The sequence below is a fragment of the Hyalella azteca genome, unplaced genomic scaffold, assembly GCF_000764305.2.
Source record: "Hyalella azteca isolate HAZT.00-mixed unplaced genomic scaffold, Hazt_2.0.2 contig8077, whole genome shotgun sequence".
Taxonomy (NCBI): domain Eukaryota; kingdom Metazoa; phylum Arthropoda; class Malacostraca; order Amphipoda; family Hyalellidae; genus Hyalella; species Hyalella azteca.
In genome coordinates, this window is record NW_025938181.1 from 33601 (window position 1) to 61193 (window position 27593).

Below are 27593 nucleotides of genomic sequence, written 5' to 3' on the forward strand. Positions count from 1 at the left end.
TTATTCGATAGTTTTGATGTTATGTTTTAATAAATTTGAAAATTGTGTGTATTTTGATGTGATCAGCTGTGCAGTGTGCAAGCCTCTGGCTTCAAGTTAGCCTACGCTGACCATTTTCGCGTGCAATTTAATTTCTGTGCATGTCTGTATCATCATACAGTTGTCTGCTATAAAACGAAGATATAATTTCACATTTATGAACTTAATTGCCATATGAATTCTAGTGACGTTATAGTTTCAGACTTTTCTTAGGGACGGAGTAGGTAGCCAGCTTTCATGCATCTTTTTACTCAAAGGCTACAATAACAATGGCGCGAGTTGTCAGTTGATGACCATCCGTTTTATTTCTGTTGTGGTTTCAGTTTCTGTACATTATATTTTCTTCGTCAATATTTCTGATTTGGGTGTGATAGAATGTAACATGAAGCCATGATTGTGTGACTTATCAATGTGCGAACGTTTGGGTCTCGGCAGTCTATAGCAGAAATACTGTACGTTCTGTAAAATACCTCCGAGTCTTCGCAAGGGATGAAATTTTTCTATCCGGCTGATGATGGATTGGCTTCTGCAATTCGCCCAGCCATCTAAAACTCGAGGTAAAATTGCAAAATATGTAACATCTTCTACAGGTCGTCTCGCATTATGCTGGAGATATTTTGACGTGTTTTTTTTTTTTTTGTATTCAAATCCAAGGAATATTATAAGTTTAAATATGTTAATTTATAATCATAGTTTGATTTTCACCGCTAAATTATCTGTAATCAATCGCATGAACATTTTCGACGTCATCCTTTCTTAGCCAGTTAGTTGCCTTGTAGGCTTGTACTTATTACTTACTCGTCGTCGCCTTGACCTAGGCCGTGTACCGTGCATGAACCACCAATAAAATCAACAAGGGTTATAAAAAGATACGTTCCAAGTATAGATATGAGTTCATATGCTTTACTTTGTTAGTGTGTCTCTTTAATGGCACCTCGCTTAACTTTAACACAGCATTTAAAAACAAAATTTTCACAAATGTTATTATATACTAATTTTAATTTAAAAATTCACGACTCATTGACATTCCTATCACAACACACGAAATGAACTTGCTGACGCACTGACAGCTTCTGAATGCGCTATGCTCCTTCTCACTGAGGTGGCGCACCAACAATGAAACCGCAAATCAATTGTTCATGTATCACTGCAATTGTCATGGGATGTACTCTCCCGTCAGGGTAATCGTAATAGAATTCTTATTGTAACTTAAATGGACATGAAAGGTCAGCTCCAGTCAAGTCAACAACAACATTTAAACGCCCTGTAAGTCTGTAACATTAACGAAACGAGGAAAGTCCGCGCTCTTCCGATTGACAATTGCATTTTAGACTCACATTGTAACTTTAATGGACACGAGAAGTCAGCTTCTATCAACATTTAGTCAGCAACATTTGGTTGAACACTGTAACTTGAACGGACAAGAAAAATTAACTCCTGTCATTGCTAGTAAAATGTTATGCGCGACCCATGCACTGAGATCGAAAAGCAAGCCAGTTTGTGACTGCCCGCTAGCGCAGCTTCTATCTCTTCGTTAATTGATCAAGTTAGTCACTGGAGAGCCTTCGTAAGTGCACATAGAGAACTAATCTAAGCCCTAAAGCCAAGCCGCTTCCGCAAAATATCTCACATCGACCGTATGGAATCTCATAGTTCCGTGATTCTGAAATTTTATGTACAGAAGTTTTAAAAGTATCTTGCATTCTGCGTGACTTATGTTTATAACAAGTACTGTAACCCAACGTTGCTTGTATTTGATTGTGTCGAATATAGCAGGCTTACGCATCTCTTCTCGGAAGGTCATGTATCGCTCACTATTCGCAAACAAGTCTAAGAATCGTGCTGCCCTACGTGAACGAGCGAGTGTACACGCACTAAATGGATGTAAACCAAAAAATAAAAATGTTAAATTAACTCGTCTATTTACCTCCTCATGCTTCTTAGCGTACTGTTGGGAAGAACTGATTAAATAGGGATTTTAAAGAAAATTATATATAGAAAGAGAGACGTTTCCTATCGTCTCATATCTTTTAAAGTTGGGTGAATCGGAGTGATTACTCCACCAAATTTACGTTACGTTCAGGTTCAGGTTCAAGATACCGGTATTCATTACTTATCGTTTTGTCAGGTGGTTGCCGAGTGGCACTTGATAATTGGCACGATGAAAAGGTTCTTCGCAAGTCGCGACCGTCAATGTTTGAAAACGGTAACACCGCGGCCTCACGGCCGCAGCCGTTACGTGCGTGACGGTCTCCGCCGTAGAACCAACAACCACTGGCGCGAAATCTGAGGTCCTTATATACGCTAGAGTCGCGCACACTTAAGCCTAGCCCTCGGGAGACGCTACATTCCTTCGAATGGAATGTCCCTCGCAACGCTGAGCGCCAACGTTTCAATGTAAACAACCTTTCCCACGGTCTCGCAACAACGGCGCCGCATTCTTCGCATTCTTAACATCTATGCATAATACATGTTCAATATTACCTATGTTCAATATTACCTACTTTATTCAGAACTACCGTAATTTGCCTGCATTAGAAACATGCCCCTCAAAATTCCTTGCAAAAGTGTCAAGCTAAGTTAGTGATTGATGGAGTAAGAACATACTCACGGAATATGAATCGGCCGACGACGGCAAACAAAGGCCCTGACTCGGATAAGCTAAAAAGTTTTGCACATCGTCTCTAGAACTTTACAAGAAGCAGCAACGACATGCCAAACTCCAGCGCTACTATACTATATTTCTGTAACGAAAATGTTATGCTTATAGTAAGTAATACTATCTATTTTTTTATGTAAAAGTTATTTAAAAGTTTGTGTATGAGAATTTGACGTGCTCCGCTGCTCTAATTCGACCGTTTGCCTTCTATCATTAGACAACTACACCTTCTGACGAATCTCGTTAGGGTCCCGCTTGATAATTGCATTTTGCATAATTTTATACGGACCATTTACTCGCTGATTCACGATGTAATTTTTATTAAATGAAGTACAAGCACCATCATTGGGTTTGTTTGGGGACAATAGACCACCGGAACATTTTCCTTGTATCTCCACTGTGGCGTGTTGCATACCGGTACTTGAAAATATTCATTCATTCACTATTTATTCATTAATAGAAGATGACAAAAATTTTTTTTACTTTACAAATTAAATTAATTATCATTCACTACAGAGTATTTATTAACGGCGAATATCGGAAAAACTATTTTAGTGGATAATTTTATCCGTACATTGAAGGATGCCCGTTTATAACATGTTCGATATTCTATCCATGTTTGCATAGCAATCTGGCTGTAGCCTTGAGTGAATTACTTATAGTATATATGTCAGATGGGACATAGTCTGATGCGTAGACCATGGCCTTGTCAACATTGCACAATCGTCTGATGCGTTTGAAGCCTCATTCCGCATTGGTAATCAGAATGTAACATGGGTACTAACTCTCTCGCCAAGACCTCAGCAAAAAAGCTGGTTCAGGCTCGCGCTTCATTTATGAATATTGTGGACTTTTCAGTTTTCACTGATAAGAAGAACCTGTAATGAATGTTAAACTTACGTTTGTGGAGCACTGATCATTTCAGTTATCTAATTACGAGTGCAATAATTGACAAGAGTTGTACATTAATAGCAGTTGAAGCAGCACTAACGCGGGTCGATCTCACATTGATTTAGGAGTAATCTGGATCATCGAAATTCCGGTCCTCTGTATATTTTGACAGAAAAGTCAAGGAATTGACTTGCGAACTGACTCTGCCATGGTCTTCGTTCTTCGGTATTTCATATCGTTCATGCCAAAATCGAATTTCCCGCAATTTTGCTGCGAGTTTCGATGGTCGTTGGTTGATTGATGGTCGGGGCTGTAGAAGCGTTTGGCTTTCGCGTCACGAAATCGTGATCGCTGCTCCTAACTTTCGAGGCTGCAATTAACGCCATCTTAATTCTTCAAGGCCAAAACCCATCAGATTTATCGCCGTTTTAAAATCTTTTCCTAGATTATTGTGCGCTGAAATGGAATTAAATCCCATCTCCATTCTTGACTGGTCGTGGCTGCTTAATAGTATATGACATGAGCTCAAGTGTTCATGATGCTATGTACCTATATACATCTTTATTCGAATACAAGTTGAATGGAATCTTGTGGTCAACTTCTCATCATTTCTTGTTGAATTCGTTGTTGTTGGGCCACAGGTATGCAGCGAATTTGATCATTTTTCATTTTAGAATTCACGAGGTGGCCGTTTTGCCGCATTCTACTCCCACGTTATAATGTAGCGCATATGTTCCTGCTAGACGCTAGTCTCGCGCTTGTCCAGATGTTCGTACAAGCGATGGGCGTTACCGCCAACTCCTACTGTCGGCGCGTTCAACCGTTGAACCGAGGCTTGAAGTGATCTAGTCCCGCGATCCAGAAACATCACAATTGTTTGCACCACAAACAATTTTCCTCTTGTAAATTATGGAGTAAAAATCATGAATTTATATCGTGGCAGATCTTGTGCAGCGGTAAGAATGATTCATTATTTTGCAATCTTGTTGCCACCTAGAACACACACTTGGGTAAAACAGGAGTTAGTTTTTGTAAATGTCATTTTTTAGGGTCTTTATTTATTTGCTTCAACTAATTTCGTACTTAATTACGGTGAGTTATTTACTAAGAACTTTTCCCCGAAAAAATGGATACATGCGGAAATTCCTGATACATTATTTGAAATTTATTGCACTAAATTCTATGAAGCTTTTCTCATTCCCTAAAGTCCTGAATTCTGATAAATGACAAAAATCTAACATATATCCCGAGTTTCCTTCACCCATTCATTCCATCTCGTGTGACAAGCCAAATCATCCCATTAATAATAATAAAAACAATATCGGTACGTACGCGTTTCCAGCAAGTCTATAAAAGGATTTCATCAAAACGTGAAACTTTGATGCCGTGACTTTGATTTGCGTTCTTATGCAGTTCCATTACAGACGTCTTCAAAACTTGGCACATGATGATTGTACTTACAGATTTTAAATTGCAAATAGTCTTCCCTTTGTGGAAACAGCGGTATGGACTATTAGTGAGCCTTCTTGCGTTTAAGCCTTATTTTGATTTTTAAATTGTGTGTCATTCCGCGCCCAGAGAAATAAGGCGTTTCGGCGTTTCAACATTCTAAACCATCAATATTGAATGAGCACGTTTTGGATGCGACACCTGTACTATATACGTCTTATCAGCGCAAAGAGGGTGATGGTGAGGGTGATAAAAGCCTGCAAAACTATCCAGAAACTAGAATTGTCATCTTAACCACTCACCGACTGACGATATTGCTAGTTATAAAGCATTTGGATCGGAATATCATTTACAACGGTTAAGGTATCCGTAGACGACGTTAATTAGTCACCATGAATCATGCGCCTGGGTTTGGCAGAACAGTTGCTCCCTGCACAGCTTTGCACACGTGACACGCTCAACGTGCCACAGCTGTGGCGTGCTTCACGATCACATACGCTGAATCAATATAAAGAGGAAGGTCATTCAAAGACGACCGATCCCAGCCTATTTCGGCATTTTATCTACCAGATTATCATTATTTTTAAGTTCCCATGATTTTTTCATATTTTTTCATATTTTGAAGTGCCATATTTTGAAGTTGTTCCAAAAAAGCCATTTCACCACAACTGGAATAGCCTCTTTGCCTGACATTGTCCAGCAGCTCACATCGCTCTCATGCCGCTCATTGGTATGCGCTGCCGTTACACTGTCGCCTATTCCTCGTTATCCGAGAACCCTGCCTCTTCGGTGGCAGAACTTGGCACTCAATGCCAAACCTGCCACAGTAAAATAATCTGGAATACGGATTTTCGTTTCGCAAACCCGAAAGTCTGCTTTAATGCAACTGAGGTGGCCGACGTGACGAAGAAGAGACTGTATCAGCTTTGGAAAATTACGTGCGACTGCTCTGCACGAATTATAAAAAAATATATAAAAAATATATAAATAAAAATATATAAATATATATATATATAAAATATATAAATTTTGAACTGAAATTATTCCTTCACAAATATGAACAAAAGCGAAAAGTTTCATGTTCTTTATGCTGTTATTGATTGAAAAGTGACTTCTGTTGACTCGGATCGAGAATAAATTTCTGTAAGCTTCCAAACTACGTACCGATAACAAAATTTATTAGCGAAAAATTTCTTAATTTCTCTTATTAGCTTAAGTATTTAAATCTGTTGACACCACTAAAGAATTAGAAAAACTACATGGATTTAATATATTTGGTTTAAATACTTCTCATAGTGAACTATAAAGGATAATAATTCGGCTCCTTGCTTTCTTCCTCTCTCATCTTACGATTTGATCAACAGAAGTTTGAAATTTCCTCTTCCAAATGAACTATAAAGTGCAATACGCAGAACTACAGAAAAAGGCCGAGGAAACCATTTAGTCGTTCGGAAGAAACATCGGCCTAAAGTTCAGGGAAAGTGAGCAATAAATTCATATCTTATCAGAGATTTGTACTCATGTCAGCCCGACATTCAAGTGAGGCTGTGGTGTTAAAACTCCCATGCGCGGTCAAGTCACGAGCTTGCATGCATGCTGAGCATAAGCTATAAGCTGCGCACTAAGCAGATCTGTCGCGCTGCTTCGTATTAGTCCGGATGTAACGTGCGACTTCGATAGCTTTCTTGACTAACTCTTGTTGCAATGATTAACTTGATAATAATAATAATCACGGTTTAGTTTATCACTTCTAGAAGTTATTGAATCGTAAATTATTCGTTGCCCTTAAATGTCAGCTACAAACTAGTTTGTAAATTTCTAAACTAAATCTCAGCGTCAGCTCAAATCAAATGAACGTGATAAATGAATTTGCTGAGATCAGCGTCGCGGTATCACATGGATCATGCTTGTGTAGCGTGAGCAAGAGACGGACGGAAAACTCGTATTATATTCCTTTGTTTACATGCTTTGTTGTTTCGTTTATATTAAATGTGGTGTAATTGTTCTCTCGAAAACCTTGCTATCAGCAACAGAAATGCCTCGCCCATCGATCCCTTTGAATGGCACCAGGCTTTTCGCTGTCAGTGACAGCCAACTGAAATTCGCGGTTGCGTTGGTTTCCGTCCAGCCTTCCCTCCATTCTGCTCCGATGATTACCATGCAAGGAACGCAGTCCACTGCGGAAATTCATTATCTAAATATTCACCAGGACAGCAACATGGAAGTACAGTGTGCAAGTTATCGAACCATTATTTTCCCGCATACGCGTAATGTTCACAACCTGCAGCTAGTTGATAAGAGGCAAAACTATAAATTATTATTATTATCATGTTCTAAAATACTGGGTTATGGGTTGCAAATATTATAGTACGAACAACTTGGAAGGTAGATGCATATATTTCAATTTCTAGTGTATTAATTTCAGGAATGGTAATGGAATAGTTCTCTTGTACCAGTCACAAGTTTAAGTTTTACACAAATTACGTTTTTATTTTCGTTACTTCTGATAATAGACGTGATAAATGCTGGGATTATAGCCAAGAGCCCGTGATGCCGGATGCGGGCGATATGTAGGTATACAAGTATCAAAGCGCTAGTCATCAGTAAGTAGAACACAGTTTCGTGCGTCCTTAACTGCACGTTTCCTCTTCTTGTACTTCATCATCAGAGGGAGCACTACTTTGACTGCTTGGAAACTCTCTAGGCGGTCTTTTGATGTTGCTTCTTAATTCATCAAAATCGGCCAAGTTTGTAAATTTTTCTGCAAAATCATTTTGATTAAATGAACGTTGCAGTAGGAATGCATTGTTAGCTTTCAACAGTTGACCACGTCTTTTTAATTCACTATTACAATGAAATGTACCTATTTGGAATCTGAGAAAATTTCTCATTTGATATGCGTCATGGGAAACAACATGTTAGTGTTTTGATACCGCTCAATTCGATACAACACAGAAAAGACACCTAATTAATTAAATTCTTAGTATATGATCATTCCACCTGCATTTTTGAAACAAGCCATATCAAAAGTCGCACGGCTTTTTATCTTCGAAATATTTTTCACTGAATCTTATACATATTTTAGAACTTCGATACAGTATAGAAAAGAACCTAATTAATTAACTTTCTTTCTTTCATTCCACCGGCACTTTTGAAACGAGCCATATCAAAAGTGGCGCGGCTTTTTACTATCAGAATATTTTTAAAATAAATCTTGTGCATATTTTATGACTTCATTACGTCTGTTCCTTGCAGATTCGTGGACGGAGCAACCACACTCAACTCCCCTCGTGGACGGAGACGACCGTCCCCTCACCGTCCGCGATGTGGGCGACCTCCTGCGCGGGCAGTACGCCATCATCACAGGTATGCACTCGGAAAAATAAGTGGATCATGCTTTCATGATTGTGACGAAATTTCATACCTACAGCATGAGTGGGTCAGGCTTTCATGATTGTGACGCACTTCTTTACCTACAGCATGAGAGGGCGCTGACGTAGCACTGATATGCCCTTTTGTCTGGCTAAGTGATATAGCCCCGTTTACGTGGTCAAGCACCATTACCCTTAGTTTAACCGTCAATAGAGGTTTTAAGTAACTAAGGTACATATGTTATTAGAAGCAGAGAAGATATATTTATTCACTGCATACACAAATGTCTTGAATAAATATTTAAATAGCGAGATGCTGCTGTATACTCGAGCATGAAATAGTCTCAGAATGTGGCGTGCAAAATATCTAAGCGTATCAAGTTCCCGACCACATGCATCCTGTATTACTCATAGTCATAGAAGTCGCTTATCTTAACTTCAGGACTAAAATAAGCACCTTGTGTGCTGTATGGGTGTGCCATGTGCAGGTTGTACCTTTTTAAAACAAGATCACCAATGGCAAAAAACTCATTGGTATAAAAGTCATGATAAATATTTCAAATAAGAGTATTCTACAAATATACAGCATGAACAATGCAATACATTTGTGTATAAAGTATTATACTTGGTTCTTTAAAGCTTGAATATTTAACATTCATTTTAACATTCATTTTCAAGTTAAGAGAAGCATTGAATAGAGAAATTGGGTTGGACATAAGTACATAACACACGTAAAAAGGATACAACACAAAAATTTCCAGCCAGAAAGTCAATGCTTCTCTTAACTTGAAAATGAATGTTGATACATTCGAAACGTCTTTAATTTATTATTATTTGCTAAATCTGCCTTTTGATCTACCAACGTCATCTAAAAATTGTTCAACTCCATGAAAATTCAAATGCACTCTCTGGTCATTAATTGTACGCATATAGGTACCGGTAATCAAGAAATTTCTGCCATCTTATAATAAAGTATTATACTTAAACAAACTCGGATAATTATTACAGCAAAAGATTGCCCAGTGCGACTATTCCGAGGAATCCCTTCATAATTGGCAAGGCCAAGCGAACCCACGTGAATCTGCCATTGTACTTGGCATTGAATTATGGTTTATCTGAATTTTAAGTTCAAAATTTCCATTGAGATCTTGCAGCCAGTGTAGACCACGAGTGTTGTTTGCAGGCGGCAAGTCCCGAGACGGGTGCCCCATCATCACACTGCCTGACAAGGGCAATTTCTGCGACCTGAGTGAGGAGGACCACGCCAAACTCATGACCTACCTAACCTCCGTGCCGCCGTGAGTACTTGTACAGTGATTGTTACCACCGTGGTTTTGTATGGCGAAGTGGTACAAAATACAAATATTGCTTACATACTTGTATGTATGTAAGCATGAGCTCCAAACTCATGAGCTACCTCACCTCCGTGCCGCCGTGAGTACATGTACAGTGTAGTGATTGTAACGACGACCATGGTTTTGTCGAAAGAATATACAAATATTGCTTACATGCGTGGCGAAGGAATACAAATATTGCTTAAATCATTGTATGGCAAAAAATTAATTGAAGGAGATGTTCCTAATGCATGTATAAATAATCTGTCATAAACATGATCGATTTTCTTCTCAGTTTAGAACACGCGTACTTTTCATAGTCGCAATATTGGCTTTCTGTTGACTGACGAGCTGACAAGGACGAGTTGTTGCTGACACTGTCTGTGCATTCTAATTTTTAGGATATTTAGAAGAGAAATTCGTTGTAATAAAAGTATGATTTAATGATTTTATTCCAGGGTTTATCTGAATTCAAACAAAAATCCTTCAGTTTATTCAGCATTAAACGTTTTGATTTACGTACGAAGTTTCAAGTCAAAGTCACTTTTTGCCTTTTTGACGTGCTTCGCGATTAATATTTCCTTTAGCGAAACAGTGGCAATGATTATAGGTTATACTGTGACCAGAAATTGTATGCAAAAACAGTATAAGGCAAGTAAGACTTCCCAACTGGACGTGAAAAGTTGACCGTATAGGTCAAATAAAGGTGGACTAAGTTGTTTGTTAACGTTTCGGTGATCTTCACCATCTATTAAGATCCAACAGTTAACTTAAGCCACCTTTTTGTGCGCAGGCTGCAAGACGGTGACTTGGGTTTCGTTCTCATCATTGACCGCCGTAACGATAAATGGACCTCGGTCAAAACGGCTTTCGTCAGGATAGCCGTAAGTAATCTCCACGCATCGTACTACTTCCTTTAGAAATCGGTTAAGGGTCGGGGGAAAGTAGCCATAATATTCGTTTTGGATCAATTTGGATTTAATAAATTATTATTAGTGATACCTCTCACAAAAAAAAAAAAAATAAGAAAAGCCAACACAGAGCATGTTACGAAAAGCTCAACGGATTCCCTCTTTGGCAAATTGGGCAAATTTTTACGGGTATATTTTGTCCTTGAAATCCTTTGCCAAAATTATATTACACTACATCTTTTTACGAAATCCAGCCAAATTCAGTAAAAGTCTGTGAAAATTTTGAAGCCACAGAAATTTTTTCATTGTTTTTGGTCAGAACTTCTTCCCTGGGCTGATCTCCGCGGTGTACGTGCTGAGGCCGACCAGCTTCTTGCAGAAGGCCATCTCTGAAGTGTCCTGTAAAGTTTTCAAGGATGAGTTCAAGTTCAAGGTGAGGTCCGGAGCAACTTAAACTTTTATTTGCGATGCTCACTATCCTCCTGCAAATGCATTGTAAAAGATAAGAACTTATTGTCGTGTTCGTAATGAAGAGAAGATGACTAATACAATGGACAAGATGAAAATAATTTATCCATCTTAAACTCCATCAGAATATGAAGTTCATTGATTTCAGTGGAGAATTTTGAATAAAAGTATTTCTTCTTTAACCTCTCACCACTGAATGTAAATGGGAGCGAATTAATTTTTTTTAAATCTTTAAATATATCCAATTATTGCTCAAGTCACGAAGTAGCAAGATCTATCGTTTCTGCCCTCCCAATTTGTCGATTGACGATTTTAAAGTGTCGAAACTATATTTTTATGACGAGACGATTAATACCGGTAGGTACCTTCTTACTAATGGCCAGTAAAAAGTGAACTTTTCAACCCAAAACTTTCGATACCTAAGACTCAGTTGTTCAGAAATTTAACAATACCGGTATATATAGATTTCTTCATGCATGCGTACTATCGCTGTGGAAAGAATAACGCACTCTGCTTCTTCTATAATATCATGCTGAATTCTTAAACATATGAAAACTAAGAGGGTTATTTTTTATTAGTATTTCACAATGGCTGGGGAACTTCTTCCTTTTATTATCACTGTCACTTCATACTGAGTGGACAGTTGCAAATTCTCGCGAATTGGTAAATTTGCGTTTGTAAATCGGGCGTAAATATGAACTTTATTGTAAACACATGGCCACGTGCAAATATTACTTACCCAGCCGGGTGTTAGATAATATCACAATGCGCTTCAATCACGAAATTCACGCCTATGCTGAAAATAAATAAACGTAATGATATCTCTAGAAACAACTGATATAATATAAATATCTGTCAAGGCCGTAGGGAGTGTCACGTTTTCACACCTAATTTCTTCGTCTATTCGGCTTCCACTTTTAATGGGTATCAGGGGACGCAATATATTGTGTACATAGGTGTGTGTATATTGCGTGTGTGTATATTGTGTGTGCAAGTATACAGTGTACACAGGTGGTGGTGTGTGCCGGTGACTCTGAGCTACACGAGCACGTAGACAGGGATCAGCTGACGGAGGACCTGGGAGGCACTGCGTCCTACTGCCACGACGCTTGGCTCGAACAGAGGATTGTGAGTAACGGATAACTGGTTACATATCTGGGTACTTGCAACACTAGTTACCCATCGGGGTACTTGCAACACTAGTTACCCATCGGGGTACTGGCAACACTATTTACCCATCGGGGTACTTGCAACACTAGTTAGCTAGCGGGCTACCTGCAACACTATTCACCCATCGGAGTACTTGCAACACTAGTTAGCTAGCGGGCTACCTGCAACACTATTTACCCATCGGGGTACTTGCAACACTAGTAAGCTAGCGGTGTACTTGAAATAATAATTAGCCTACAGGGTATTTGTAACACTAGTTAACAAGTGGGCTACGTGCCGTACTAATTAGCTAACGGAGTCGGGAGTATTAGCAGTACTAGTTAGTTACCCGGATACTTTCAACATCAGTTAACCTATGGAGTACTTGATGTAGAAAAATATCATTAAATACTGTAATAACTTTGAAGGAATTCTTTTTTGTGTTGCAGTGGCAGTTTTTTCCATGGCAGTCTCGATAAGGTGTTGGAAGAAAATTTCGAAATATTTTTAACACAATTAATTACTTGCAAATTTTTCGAATACAATCTTATATAGAGGCTCAATTTATTTACAATTTATGCAATCGTGTTCAAAAAGTTACTTTCTCTAGGTACAAGTTGAATAAAATTTCGCAAGCATAATTTATTCAAAGCGTGAATTGGAATATATTTAAAAATCGAATCACATTGAAATAGAATGCTATAATTCTGATGTCATGCAGGCGCTGGAAAGGTTCAGCGCGAGCACCCATGAGATCGGAACCGCCCTAAGAGGCTTCACTCAACGCCTTCAGGAGGTCGAGCTCCCCAGTGACGTGGCCCAGGCGCAGGAACAGCTTGCCATTCAGGTAATAATTATATTTAAATAATAATAAATAATGACTTCTTCCTGGCCCTTGTCCAATATTTTTGAGCTTTGACCGACTTTCTTAATCTTTCGTTGCCTTCTGGCATTATAAGCTAATAGATTGCGAGTGAAGACCTCAACTGTGCTGGTCTCTGAGCATTATTTTATTTAAAACTTGTTTAATTGAACGAATTTGCAGAGGCTCATATATTCACATAATGAATGAATTTCATTTCAGGCCGCGGAGTACGCTGTTCTTAAAGACGACCTCCTGTCCGCCACCCGACACGGCGAGTCTCTTCTCGCATGCATCAGAAAATCCAACGCGAATGCGAACGCCCAATCCTGCTCAGACGGAAGAGAACCAGCCAACCCCGATACTTCCAAGTCCTCTGCCCTGAAGAGCAGCCCTGCCATCAAAGACCGTGGTCTGTCTAAACCAGACCAACATATGAATGGTCATGGGACAGATATAGCCGTAGGGTCTGGCTACTCAACCGTAGACCAGTTGACGTACGTCTCGGCCGTCCAGAGGCTGCTGGTGCAGCTCGACGAGACCGAGGCGACGTTCGACGAGTTCTGGCAGCAGCAGCACGCGAGGTTGACGCAATGCCTGCAGCTACAACGCTTCGAAGCACAGTTCAAAGATATCCTTGTAAGTGCCTGTTAATTATTTCTTCTCATGCTGTTTATATTTGGTTGCTATCTGTATGGTAATCACTATCAGATTTATATACTTGCAGTTTTATATCTTTTATAAAAGATTGAAAGTTGTAAGGAAGCAAAGGGGGAACCGAACGTATAGCGACGTTTATTTTGCTCCTCACTGTCTTAAATATATGGCTCTATCTGGACTGTACTCATTTTGGCAGTGACCCCTGGCTACATTTATTCTTTGTGCCGCCAGTGTGAGCTGAAGTGTCGCCTTCAGGAGGCTGAAGCCTTGCCCTCAGTGGCCTCGACTACCCAGCAGGCACAAGACCGTCTCGACAACACGCACAGGTTCAACGACTCCGTCAGGGTACGAAAAAATTGGACCATTCGGAATAAAACACTAAATCAACTCAATCGCTATCTGACATTTGCGAGATTAACCCAATTTTAGTTAGACCTTTGCGAGATCAACTCAATCACAATTACTCCTTTTCGATATCAATTCTAATCAAAATCAGGCCCATGCAGGCCTATTCTTCAACGCCAAAGAAACTATACTTATACTTGTGACATCAAGTTCTCATCGTATCTATGCTGAGCAGAACGTGCTACAGCGTGCCGCGGATGTACGAAGTTCGGGGCAGCACCTGATAGCGTGCCAGCACTACGCCGTGGACAGCATCAACCCCAAGTGCGGAGAGCTGGCGAAACGCAAGCAGGAGCTCGAAGACCTCGTAGCTCTTAAATGCAAGACCCTTGAGCGCTGCTTCGCTCTGCACCAGGCCGCAGATAGAGTGCGTGTTAAGCTGTGCAAAGTTCTGTTCTCAATTTATCCTGTACTCTTTATTGTACAATTATATGAACCATGAGAAAGTATGCTGAATTTTCTTGGCAATTCTGTTACCATTGAATACATAATTATTTTCCGTGCAAAAAATGATGTTAATACAGAATAATACATGATATAGCTGAAAATAAACTACAAGAACGGTGTAGAGTGTAAAATGTCTCCGAACAAATTCTATGGACAAAATTTTACAGCAAGTGCCGTCTGAGGTTACGAAGAGATTTAATTTATTTTCTTGGGACTTAATTTTCAACAGTGTGCTAGGCTGTAGGTATACGATATCTATTGTTTCACTCACTAATTAATAAAATCCACTGATTACATTCACCAAATATTATAGGCACTTTTTCTCTATAGGAAATCCTTTATTGAAATGAGATGTCGATTATCTGATATAAAGAATTATCTCAAAGCCATGACTATAGTGTGGGGTGTGTTGTGAAGTAGCGTATGTGCGTAGGCGAGCGCTTGGTGCTCGGAGGGCGCGGAGCTGCTGGCGGCGACGCAGCTGGAGAGGTGCTCAGGCCTGGAGGCAGCAGCGCACAGCCTGCGTCGCCTCGACAAGCTTTGCGCAGTGGCTCCTCACGCTCATCTTGCCAGGACCACCGACCTCTTCAGTGAATACGAGGACGTCATCCTGCCTGATACCAGGGTGATCCTGCAGCAGGTGAGTCATCCTGCCTGATACCAGGGTGATCCTGCAGCAGGTGAGTCGTCCTGCCTGATACCAGGGTGATCCTGCAGCAGGTGAGTCATCCTGCCTGATACCAGGGTGATCCTGCAGCAGGTGAGTCATCCTGCCTGATACCAGGGTGATCCTGCAGCAGGTGAGTCCTATCTTGTATCTCCTATCTTAACCTGGCAATCTATCATACCTCTTCCGTAAAATGTGAAAAAGAGCTTTCTTTTTTTTAGATTTTATAATTGAATTTTTCGACTTTTTTACACGGAACTTGATTTTATCACTGAAATCCAGCAGTACCAATGTGTTAGCATGTGCTTACAAATCTTGCTTTTTAGATCGTCAAAAGCGTGGAGGATGTGACGTTGCTGTGTGAACAACGCAAGTCGGCGCTGAAGAAGCTGTCAGTGCAGTTGTCACGACCTCCTCCAGTGGCTTCTGCAGGAGGAGTCTCGGTATCTCCTGACCATGGCAGGAGCATCCACTTCCAGACCCACCAGAAGCCCTTAATGAGGAACGGCAGCGAAGGAAGCCTCATGCACAACGGCGCCCATCCTGGTGTCATGGCAGACACACTCAGCCTCGGAGGAAGGCTGGTAAGGCTCAATGATTCTTTGCAGCCAACTGGTGCGTCTAAATGTTTCTTGATTTATAGGTACAAATGATTTTAGGTGGTAGATTTGCTAGGGTAAATCGGTTGAATCGAGCTGCCGCTAAGTCCCATGAATCAGTGGCAATATATGACTTCTTTTGCGTGGTACTCGATCAATTCCAGTTTTTTTTTGTATTAGAGCGACGACAGCTCCCCGTGTGTGATGGAAGGCAACGGTGCAGGCAAGGGCAAGAGGAGTCTTGTCTTAAAAGAGCTTCTTGACACCGAGAAAATTTACGTTTCTGAGCTGTGTTCTGTCCTCAGGGTAAGTTGAAACGATAACTGAGGGTATATATGAAACTTCAGGCGATTAAGGTTAGTTTTGTGATGATTATGAGCGTTAGCAAAGGTTTTTTTATTGATGCAGGTTTAGTTCAAATTGATTATCATGTATATATTCTTTAGAAAAAGCTTCGGTAATTTTAGAGCGCGTTAGGGCGAGGTGCTGATTCCATAGTTCAGGTTGTGCAATTCGAATAATGAGGAACTGGAACATACGGTTTTTATATTGTTTCAAATTGTAATTGTAGCCTTATGTTCATTTAATTTAATGTTATTTACTCATTGACTCCGATGATATACTATTCAACTAGTTTATTTGCCGTAAAAACTTTGATGAGAATTAGTTTAACCAAACCTAATTTACAGGGCTACAAGGATGACATGATGAACCCTGACATGCAGCACCTGATCCCCATCCAGCTGTACGGCAGGAGCGACATCCTCTTCGGGAACCTGGAACAAATCTACCTCTTCCATAACGACGTCTTCCTTAGAGACCTAGAGAACTGCATCGACACGCCCGAGTTGATCGGGCTCTGCTTTGTACAAAGAGTGAGGCGATAGTGCTAGGGTTACTGAGTATGCCACAGTTAAGGGTATTTGTTGTTTTTCAGTCCTCGCAAAACAAGCTGGCAGAGCGAACTCTGTTGGAATATCAAGTTGAAGATGTTTCCATTCAAGTCATTACTAGGTACCAGTCTATAATTTCATTTCCTGTTCCGCCTGGTCTCAGTTCAAAGGACTAAGGAGTTTACCAGTTTCCTTCTGATGTTGAGGAGTTCTATATTTTTTATATATAAATTTTCTTCCGTTACTTTCGGGTGTAACGTATTTTAACGTTTTGCAGAAGGAATCATTCCACCACCTGTACTCACTGTACTGCCAAAACAAACCAGCCAGTGAAGACCTCAGGCGGCAGGTGGGGGACAACAACCTCTTCTTCTCTGAGTGCCAGAGAAGACTTCAGCACAAACTACCACTCGGCGCATACCTCCTCAAACCTGTTCAGAGAATCACCAAATACCAGTTACTGCTTAAGGTGAAGTTAACTTCATCCACATTTACTTTATAAAATAACCTAAAACGTAAGCTCATCTATGTTGTACTCCAATGCGGTTGTGCATCAGGAATCTTACGCAAAGATGTAAACAAAAACTTGATTTACTGAAATTCGATCGAACTTTTGATCTATTTTTATGGAATTTATTTCAAGTTAATGATGACATGGGAGTTGCATGCGTGTCTCGGCTGTAATTTTTGACACGGAGCTTGACTACGCACAGGACCTCCTGCAGTGTGTGGAGGGAAATGATGGGCGCGACGCACTACAGGAAGGCGTGGACACGATGCTGGCAGTTCTCAAGTGCCTCAATGACTCTATGCATCAAGTTGCAATCACTGCTTTCCCGGTAAGGCATTTAGTTAAGGTACACAGTTTTAATTTGGAATTAAAATTCCCGTTGAAAGTAATTTAGTGTTTTAATTTTCACAAAATATATGAGGAGGAAGGATTAACTCGCATGAAGTTTGACGAGTCACGGATCACTTTTTGGCATATCTGACTGGCCCTCGGCATTTGCTACTCATTTCGTGTAACTGCTTCTCAGCCACTGCTTTTCAGCCACTGCTTTTCAGCCACTGATTTTCTCATCAGGGTAGTTGGCTAATCAAATGATCATGTCATACCACACCCAGGGAAAATAACAAATAATCTCTTTATTCCCAGCGGGACTCACCAATGTACCTCCCTTCCTAGATTATCTTGGCTGACCACAGCTACTCTCCCCTCAGGGTAGCCTGACTGAGCTGGGCAAGCTGCTGATGCAAGGGCCCTTCAGCGTGTGGGTTGAGAACAAGCGCGTGCTCAGGGAGCTCAGGATCAAGCCGGCCCAGCGTCACCTCTTCCTGTACGAAAAGGCGCTGCTCTTCACCAAGAAGACCGGCAAAGATAACGACAAAGCCAGCTATCAGTTCAAATGCGCCCTCAAGGTGAGGTTGGAACTGACTTTTGTCTACTGGTATAATGCCTAGTGTGTCTCAAGGCCTAATTCGATTGTTCGCCTAATAATGCAATTTTTCTTGTCATATTTAACCGGTATTTGGTTAGTAATTCTCTTTTACATATTTATATTATCAGTAATTCAATTAACTTGTATTTTCACATATTTATATTACCATTAATTCAATTAACTTATATTTCAAATAGTTAATTCTACGTCAATCTGATGCGAAAATTTTATCTGAGAGGTTATACAATCAGCTGCTAATTCCCAAATTTTGAAGCCTGCTTCATCAAGCCTTCTTGCTCGACACGGGCTTTTCATGCGATCAATATACATTTACTTACAACTTCTTTTACCCACGAACTCACCTTTGCAAGTTCGCCCCCTTGTTCCTTCCACCTCTATGGTGATGTTCATCTTGACTTTCGGTGCGAGATAGCTAAATAGCTGAAGCGCTAGTAAACATTTGGCCACTAAACTAACTAACTAACTTGTTCTCCCCAGATGTCGCAAGTGGGGCTCACTGAGAGCGTACGGGGCAACAAGGGGGACATGCGTAAGTTCGAAGTGTGGCTGCAGGGCCGCCAGGAAGTCTACACAATACTCGCCCCTTCTCTCGATGTCAAGGATCTTTGGGTTAAGGAAATCAAAAGGGTTTTGCTGGAGCAATTCGAGTATCTTAAAGGCGAGAACATCAAACAATATTCGGCCAGGATGCACAAGGGCTCGAGCCTCAACGGCGTTAGGCCTCCTCAGTCCCCGACTGCGCAGCACAGGTGGGCTTTTATTATTAATATAACATGACAGTATAAACTATTGTAACTGAATTAGTATTTGTGTATGATGGTAATTCACACGAAGAAATTCAACTTCCAATGAGCGTAGCTGTTTCGTGGATCACTAACTTCAATGATTGGAAGGTAGTTGGAAGAAATATGTTTAGAAGATTTCTACTTCTGGGTTTAACGAAACTGACAGTAAGCAATTTGTATCATTCGTGTTAACAAATAAGTTTATTAAACCGGACGCATTTTTCATTCCACCCTTAATGTTTGCTCTTTAGTCAAGGCAGTTATTTGTTATTTTGTGCGTTACTATTATTATATTATATATTATACTATTACTATATATTATATTATTTTTGTGGCGTTACTATTATTTGCAGTTCGTAGTTTTCGATGCCTTTGCATTAGTGTACAATATAATTTTCACTATACTGTAGCGGATCACTGGTGGCAGTGTTTGTAACGCCAAACATTTCTATGTCGCGAAGGGCGCTCCGGCAAACGGCGTCTTGGGAAGTAAGCGTCCTGAGCAACGGTGCCGCCCTCCCCTCCAGCAACAGCAACCTCGACGCGGGCGTTGGTCTTGGACCCATGATGTCCATGACGGGTGAGAAGGCGGATGTTTTTTTTTTTTTGCAAAATCCTAGTCATAAAAATAAAAAAGTACACTATCATAGTTAAGCCATAGATTACTCTATTATTGCTTTATTATGCTTTATTTCTGCATGTGAACAAGAAATTCATTTTTTTTACGAATTTGATGGCAAAGATTGTCTTTAATAAAGCCGTAGACGACTAAATCTAACCATGAATGATTATAGGTACTATTATTAATCATAAGTAATACATACATACATACATATAACAAAAAAAGTAATAGGGTTTTGAATTTCGGAGAAACAAATTTGTTGTTGCCCCGCAGGCGTGAAGACCGGGCGCGCGGGCAGCAGGACGTCGCTGGTGAGCGGCCTGGACGTGACGGAGGAGAGGCTGACGCAGGACGAGGACGACCACAACTGGTCCTCTGAGTACTCGGCCTCCGAGGAGGAGGACGACCATGAGATCTTCTCGGGAGGACATGAGGTGAACAAAACTAAACTCGGGAGGACATGCGGTGAACAAAACTAAACTCGGGAGGACATGAGGTGAACAAAACTAAACTCGGGAGGACATGAGGTGAACAAAACCACAGAGCATTATATTTCCAGATGACGGGAGGGTTGAATAAAATTTACCTTGTTAAAGCATAAAGTTGACAGAATTTTATTTTCAGCAATTTTGGTAACATAATTATTCAAATTTGAAAATGATTTTCTCTAACAAAGCAATGGCGTGTTGATATCTTTGAGGTTCTTGCGTCTTATGTCGCACGTAAATAAGGTTAGGCAAATTAATTTGCTAATACCAGACATTGAGATACCAGCCTCAATAGTCAAAACGAAATGTCGCTATAACTCGCGGCAAGTTGCTACTCATCTTAATAAAATCCTGATTAAATAAATCCTGATAGCCATTGTAAAAAGCGAGGAATGTTCAGTGAACGATTTAGACAACATTCAACCGCAGTATCCTAGTATTTCAACTTTAATAGTTAATTGTTTTCACGAATTAGATGGCAAAACACTGCCTGACTTTGTGACATAACAAAAAGGAACATTTCTTATTTTAGCCATGTCACTGTATCTAAATGCAAAAATCTAATGTTCTACGCGTTTTGTAGAACTAATTCTCACGAGTCAGATAGTTGTAAGTATAATTTTGCGTCCCCCACCAGATGTCGTCGAAGTTCTTGGTGCTCGCTGACTACACCGCCATGGGGCCGTCGGAAGTCAGTTTACGAGAAGGCGACCTTGTCGAACTTGTCAAGGTAAATTTTGTGCATCTTCAATTTGAACAATCGCGATTACGGTAACTTACAAGGCTTTTTATTATATCGCTATTTCGTTATATATCATTTTTAGGATTATATATATTTTAGAATGATTTTTAAGTTGCATATGAATTTTGTTGAAGATCTCATCTCTATATTAACTATCACTGAGTAATTCAGTCTCTCTTCCACTATTTGAGTATAATTGTGAGTCTTGATTTCCACGCACCGAATTTCTGGAGATGCACGAGTTCCCAGAATTTACTAAATACTTTTTTTACACTTAATAAGTTCACTCCATAACGACTGAGCGGAAAGGCCGTTAAAATAATGGGTGTAAGAAAATCTTCTTTAAATAACGACTGAGTGAAAAGGCTGTTGACATAAATTGCTGATGGAAAAGGCCGTCTTTTCGACATTTTTTTAATAGCCTAGTGATTTACCAATATTTAGTTGGTTTAAGAACCTGCTGATCTTCTAACATATTTCTAATAACTTACTGATTTACCAATATTTAGTCGGTTTAAGAACCTGCGGATAAACTAACAGGTGGGTTGTGCTGGCTGGTGGTACGTGAGGGTCTGCTCTGTGCTCTACGAAGGCTGGGCTCCAGCAGCCTACCTGGAGCGCGTCCTCAAGAAGGCCAAGGGATCGACGCCTTCAGTGAGCAGTCAAGAGTCTTCCAGCGGCCTTCACCACGCCACCTCCAGGTAATTGAGCCAAGAACTTACAAACTTAGCTTGTATCTTTTTGATTTTAAGAGAAATATGTCTCGTTTCGACACATCTGTACCATATAATTATTTACACGAATGTTCACTAACACTTGTAAAAATTTCATTTAAAAGAAGATCCGAAAAACAATTCCTGCCGCTTGATGTTACTAGGTTGCTCCCAGTCGATAACTATTAGCCAATAAATGAAATAAACTCGACTAGTGGGATACTTTTTAATAAAAAATTTTTTGCTAAGAAGAAACTTGCCGCCTATTGAGGTTCTAAGAGGATCTGGTGTCGAGCTGAAATGAGTAGGTACCTAATTGTTCTGGTTTATGCCCAACTGGATTTATAGAAATATAATGCGCATGAAGCGAACAGGGATAATGAATTTATTGATTTTATTAATTCATTGCGCTCGTGCTGTGTAGATGATGGTGATTGTTCAACAACATTAAAGATGAACATTTCATAATGTTGTAGGTCAAAACTTCCCAACGTTGACGGCTAACATTTTCCGACTCTGATACTAAAAATTTGTGAACATTGACGATTAGCATTCTCTACAATAAAAGTAAAAGTCATTTCAATATTATAGTCTGAGCGCTGCAAAACCTTCCTATTATTGGATAATGTAAATATTTTCACATACAGTGAGTGCGTATTCGAGCAATAGCGAGGAACGTTACCGAATATTGACGGGAAACATTAAGTAATATTGATGATGAATGTTTGTCAAGAATTTTGAACATTTATGCCCAGGACGTCAGTGGCGTCGCTGAGCAGCAAGTCTGAGGACGCTGCGTGTGAGAAGTGGACGGCGTGACTGACGTCCGGCGCCCAGATCCTACTTGGGGACTGAGGATTTCTGGGTCTCTTTACTGCCCGCCTGGGCCACTACGCTTCTGTGATCCAGAAATCAATACTTCACTGATCGTCTGGGCCATTTCGTCATGATTAACACTTTTGAATCTTTTGCATGAATTTTCGACGCTTAATATTTGATCAATTAATAATTATTCTCTACTTTTGCTCTAACCTGCCGAAATAATTCATCTTGACTGGCAGAAATTATTGCACCGAACTCGCTGAGTGTGCAGTCTTTGGATCAGCAATCTAGAAAACTCCAATTAATATTTCATTTAAATTACGTCCATAATGATCTTATCATCTTCATTACTATTTGAATTTTTTTGTCATCGCAATTCAAGATCACCTGTCTGAGCGATCCTGAACTCACTGTCCGAATTCTCATTTAAGTCATTTCCACTCAACTCATTGAAAGCCAGTCAGTCTCACAAAGATCAAAGGTCATTCATGTTGCTAGTAAATACATTCCCTGGCTATGTATTCACTGCAAACCGGATTTAGATTTTGTAGGATCATCTTTGTAATTTTATGTCCCTGTTTTTTTGCATCATACACCACGCTTTCTAATAACTTTCTCGTATCTTGGGTGTTACATTCGCACAATCTTCATCCGAAATCAACTAGAAAAATCTAGTCTTCACAGGTTTGACTCACCAGCTCAGCGAGCTGTTAACGTTTAACTTGAATCACAATATATTTTTATCGTATTTCGCAGTTTCATAAGACATGTTTATCTGCGATATTCATTTTTGCATTTTCTGCTTGAACTTTCACGACTTCATCTCTTGAAAGTTGACTGTGAATATTTAAAAGAAACATGAATGGAACCTATGTCACTGTATCAGAATGCGAAAGTTTAATATTTTACACGAGTTGTTTTAGAACTATTTTTTACGAGTCAGATATTTCTAAGTTTTTTTTTTCTGCTCAAGAAGTGGAAAATTTCCAACGTAAATATTTACTCAAGCGTTTGATGATCGTTTAGCGCAGTTTGGTTTAAGGAAAACATTTAAGTAGCATTAGTATTTAAAAGAAGGCTATTTCTTCTGTTTTTCATGAAAGATATTCGAGCTTATTTTTTCAGGTATTTGCTTCAATGTCTTTGCTCCATAGCAAATTGATCAAAACTGAATCACAATGAGACGTTAATTGTATTGATGAAATCGTACATTCTCAAGATTGGGAGGAGTAATGTTTTGCCACTCAAACTCACAGACCGTTTACAAGTGACTGCAGATCTGTAACCCGTTTCTCTACTCATTTTACTACGTGAAAAATGTTTAGATTGACTATTTTACTCTCTACTACGTTTCTGCTCATTTTCTTGCGTTCATGATTAACTTCTAGGCGTTGTTTGCTCACCGAAACACTAACCTAACTTCGTTGCCAATTATCTGCTCAATTTTTCTCTTAACAATTGCGAATTTTTTTCACGCGCAATCTTAGAGTCTTTTCTGACTAACTGAATCTAAAAAGTAGCTAGGATATTCTCTTAACTGATTATAAATATCGTTGATGTGAAAATAATCAGCGTTCTGAGCGGTCCCAAACCCTCAACTTGCCCGCGTACCGCACTAACCATGAGGTAAAATCTTGACCGTTAGACCATAGTCGGACGCGACCGTTAGGATGACTCGTAGGCAACCAATGGCCTAGGGTTGAAGAATATGCTGTTTGTAAAGCTGGTAGAAATGTGGCATCTGCTGCATGGTTTTGTTGCGTGAATAAGCATTCGGGAAAGCATTCCGTCTCTTGGGCAACCTACGAAATAATTCCCGTTAAGCGTTATCTAAAATCTGTGACTTTAGTTGGAGTTACATAATGATGCGTTGAACTCCACAAGAGTTTTGCTTTAGAGGAACTGTACTCGCCCAACGTGTAATCTACGTGTCTTTGCCGAGTTTCACGACCATATTACTGCCAAAGAGAATACATTAGGTTCTCTCACTACGGATTTATTAGTTTTAAAACATGTTACTGTTCATGATTGCTGTGCATTGCGGGACACTCCAATCGCTAGGGCTGTGATTTTGGTAGGTTAATATTGCATTGTTTAATCCATTGAATCATTCCTCGGAATACCATTTCTAATACTAAGATTATAATTATTAGTCTTTATCTTTATTTCCGCCTTAAAGTTTAATATCAGTGATGTAAGTATAAATTGTATATTTCTGTTTATTATCGTAAAATTTTGGTCTGAAAATTATTTATTATTCGATGTTAGACCAGATTTTAGCAAAAAGTTTCACAAAACTCCGAAGCACATTTTGAACCTGAAATTTAGCATGAAACTTAGAGAAACTTGGTAGCAGATGTTAGATATGCCGGAAACTTCGTTCCTTCGAAAAGCGTGTTAACTTGCAATCTCCATTTTTTAAGAATTGCCGTACTTGTCACAAGAAAAATTTGTACATTCTTTGGAGTTTTTGACACTCTGAGTTCAGTTCTTTATTCAAATTCTAGCTATGATTTACCAAACTACTATAAATGTAATAGCTGATTTTTATTTCGTCTCATTCTTTGTGTTCTCATTTTTTACGTTTAAAATTAGAAGACTGGAAGAATTGCTTCTAGTTATAGCCACAAGACAATAACCATGTTGAAACTATGATTTTAAACGTCCTAGAGATAAATTTGCCCCTAACTTTTTTTAAGATAAAACTTGCTGTTTCATATTATTCAATCCAATAGATTGAAGGAATTGATTGAGTAAAGTTAAATGATTCCCATGGCATATAGGAAATGGGCAATGGAACTTTTAATACTTTACTAGGATACGCCCGCTGGTGTGCAAATGAGTCTATCGTCACACCGAGGTTTTGATTTAGTGTAACCGACAAGTATGTTTCCGTTTCAATAAATAAGTTTTTACTACTCGATATTTTAGAATATAGCGCTGTAAATATTAATGAATAATATATACTGGTATATAAAGTATATTAACGTTATCATACAACGGCCAGAACAAAATTAGGCTTAAACGATAAGACTTTGCTGTTGCTCAGTCATGTGGGGCAGCTAGGTGGTGTCATTGTCACCCATTGTCTGGGTGGTGTCATTACGGTGTATTGCTACTCCTGGATCACATAATACGATGCTAATACATTGATAAATTTACCCTCTTATTGTTATTGAAAAAAAATCTAGAAGTTTAGCAGAGATATCATACGACAAGCACGTGTTGAGTTTCGTGCCTACCGCGGATTCAAGATTTAACCAAGATGAATCCTAAATGTCATCCGGGGTTCTGGACAGGCTCTTTTCGCTCCGTTTTTAGTAATTTTCTCAGTAATTAAAACTTTTAATATGTACTGAATAATTCTGCATGTTCACTACACAGTTCCAATCAATCTGATATACTCAGATAGGTGTTTCAAAAAACTTTATGAAAGTCAATAATGTTAGAGAGTAATTCCTTGTCTAGTCTATAACAATTAATATGAAATCATATAGCAACCATTTCTTGTTAATTTCATGTCTTGTTGCCCTTCAACCGAGTTTTAGGATCGATTGCAGTACATGATATCAGTAGAGTCAATCATCTACGTTATACGAGTATAAGCATATTGTTTCTCATGAATTTTGCTATTTCATGAATTGAATAACCAAGTCTGACAATGTAGGCAATGAATTTTATACTACATGTGCATTCCTCGCATGTCTGCATGTTACCGAGCCCATGTGAACATAACCGAAGAATTTTTTAGAGTAGCGACGATTTTATAGGCACGAATGGTGACGGTAAGAGCAGGGAGGCTGCGCTGTTCGTTAGCACAAATCAAGGGAACTTCCAATTAACGATAAAGTTTACAGTTAGATTTTCACTTCAAATAGTTGCTTTTTGTACGTACGCCTACGTAGTTTCCCATTGCAATCAGTGGCAGAATTTTGATCATCAATTTTCCTGATCAGCCTGACAATAGACGTAGATATCTGCTATGGTCTTTTAGTCAACCTGATTCCCTTCCTTTCAAACAGTTATCCTTGTGTACGTTTGCCTGGAGATTAGGTACGACGTAACATGACTGAACTCGAACTGAAGAAATGTAAGCAAGAAGGATTCGTCAATTTCTACGCAGTGCAAGCTTCCTCTCCCACTGAAGTAGGTCTTCCTATTGAGACGCAGGTTGGAAAAGAAAACACCTTCATTCAGTATCGTTCTTTGTCCTTGTGATTACAATGCGACAATTTTTATCCCATATAAATTGATTTATTCCACAGCATATAAAGCTATTAATGTTACCTGATATTTGTACCTCTGAGGTAACGAGTCGAATGAAACTTAACCATTTTATTTGTTTACAAGAAAGATGGACGGTAGTCGGTTGCCTAGCTCATACCTGCTTGTCGTTATTGTAGATCATTGATATGTATTCTGAGAGATGAGATCTCAAGGTGTGTATTGAGTTTTAAACTAGTTATAATTTACGCTAAACACTAAATTACCCATGAAACTTGATCACCTATTACATAGTGATATGCAAGAATATTTCATGGATTTTGAATATTCAACTGGATCTTATACTGCCGTTTGATGTATAATTAAGATTTAACGGATGAAAACAACTGAGAAGATGGTAATTCAGTGGTGATAATTGTTGAGTCATTCAAGGTGCTTATGTCTAATCGTAGGCCTCATATAGCCTCTTGGAATGGTTTGAAATAATTTTCTGCATGAATGTAATTATTTATATTATTATATTTACCTGAAATTTTACACGATTTATAATGATTGTGAGGTTGAATAAGCCAGGTTTGGCTTATGTTATAAGTTTTATATCTAAAGATACAGATGAATATTAAAATAGAGTGAGATTGTTTACCAATGGGATTGGTAAACATGGTAAAACTACGGGATTTTTTACCAATGAATCTAACATGTAAGGGTATAAGTTCAGATGCGTTATATCGCTGTGTCGTACTGATCTTGTTGAGGTATGTATCGTGAAACGAATCATGTTGAGATAATACAAAGACGTGGACCTAGTGTTAGCCGGCCAACTGCTACCTACTGGATAATTTAGAATGTGTGCAGTCTTCATATTTGATGACAATTTTAACCTAACAACCGTGAATTCAACATTAACCAGTAATTTTTTAATGCATGCTTTCT

At 39.3% G+C, this 27593-nt stretch overlaps 1 protein-coding gene across 2 annotated transcripts; it reads left to right on the forward strand.

Moving 5' to 3' along the window:
- The first annotated feature begins 244 nt into the window (after window positions 1-244).
- Window positions 245-26417, forward strand: LOC108675715 (guanine nucleotide exchange factor DBS). 2 transcript variants are annotated; one of them, XM_018163741.2, is made up of 23 exons: window positions 245-596; window positions 8294-8404; window positions 9593-9707; window positions 10537-10627; window positions 10974-11087; window positions 12134-12250; window positions 12993-13118; window positions 13356-13772; window positions 14025-14138; window positions 14374-14565; window positions 15079-15285; window positions 15639-15896; window positions 16092-16217; window positions 16601-16786; window positions 17082-17273; window positions 17518-17643; window positions 18026-18223; window positions 18742-19013; window positions 19511-19629; window positions 19945-20105; window positions 20797-20889; window positions 21442-21602; window positions 22370-26417. In XM_018163741.2, exons 1-23 carry the CDS (start codon window positions 551-553, stop codon window positions 22431-22433), a joined length of 3606 nt encoding a protein of 1201 aa, XP_018019230.1. In that variant the 5' UTR covers window positions 245-550; the 3' UTR covers window positions 22434-26417. The 2 variants fall into 2 exon arrangements, with proteins under 2 accessions (XP_018019230.1, XP_047737452.1); XM_047881496.1 differs by lacking the exons at window positions 245-596; window positions 8294-8404; window positions 9593-9707 and adding an exon at window positions 9816-9843.
- The last annotated feature ends 1176 nt before the right edge of the window (window positions 26418-27593 follow it).

Coding starts and splice junctions, on each gene's coding strand:
- LOC108675715 (XM_018163741.2), top strand. CDS start 551: ATGATGGATTGGCTTCTGCAATTCGCCCAGCCATCTAAAACTCGAG. Junction 11,088..12,133: donor AGGATGAGTTCAAGTTCAAG/GTGAGGTCCGGA, acceptor CAGTGTACACAG/GTGGTGGTGTGTGCCGGTGA. Junction 17,274..17,517: donor AATACCAGTTACTGCTTAAG/GTGAAGTTAACT, acceptor GACTACGCACAG/GACCTCCTGCAGTGTGTGGA.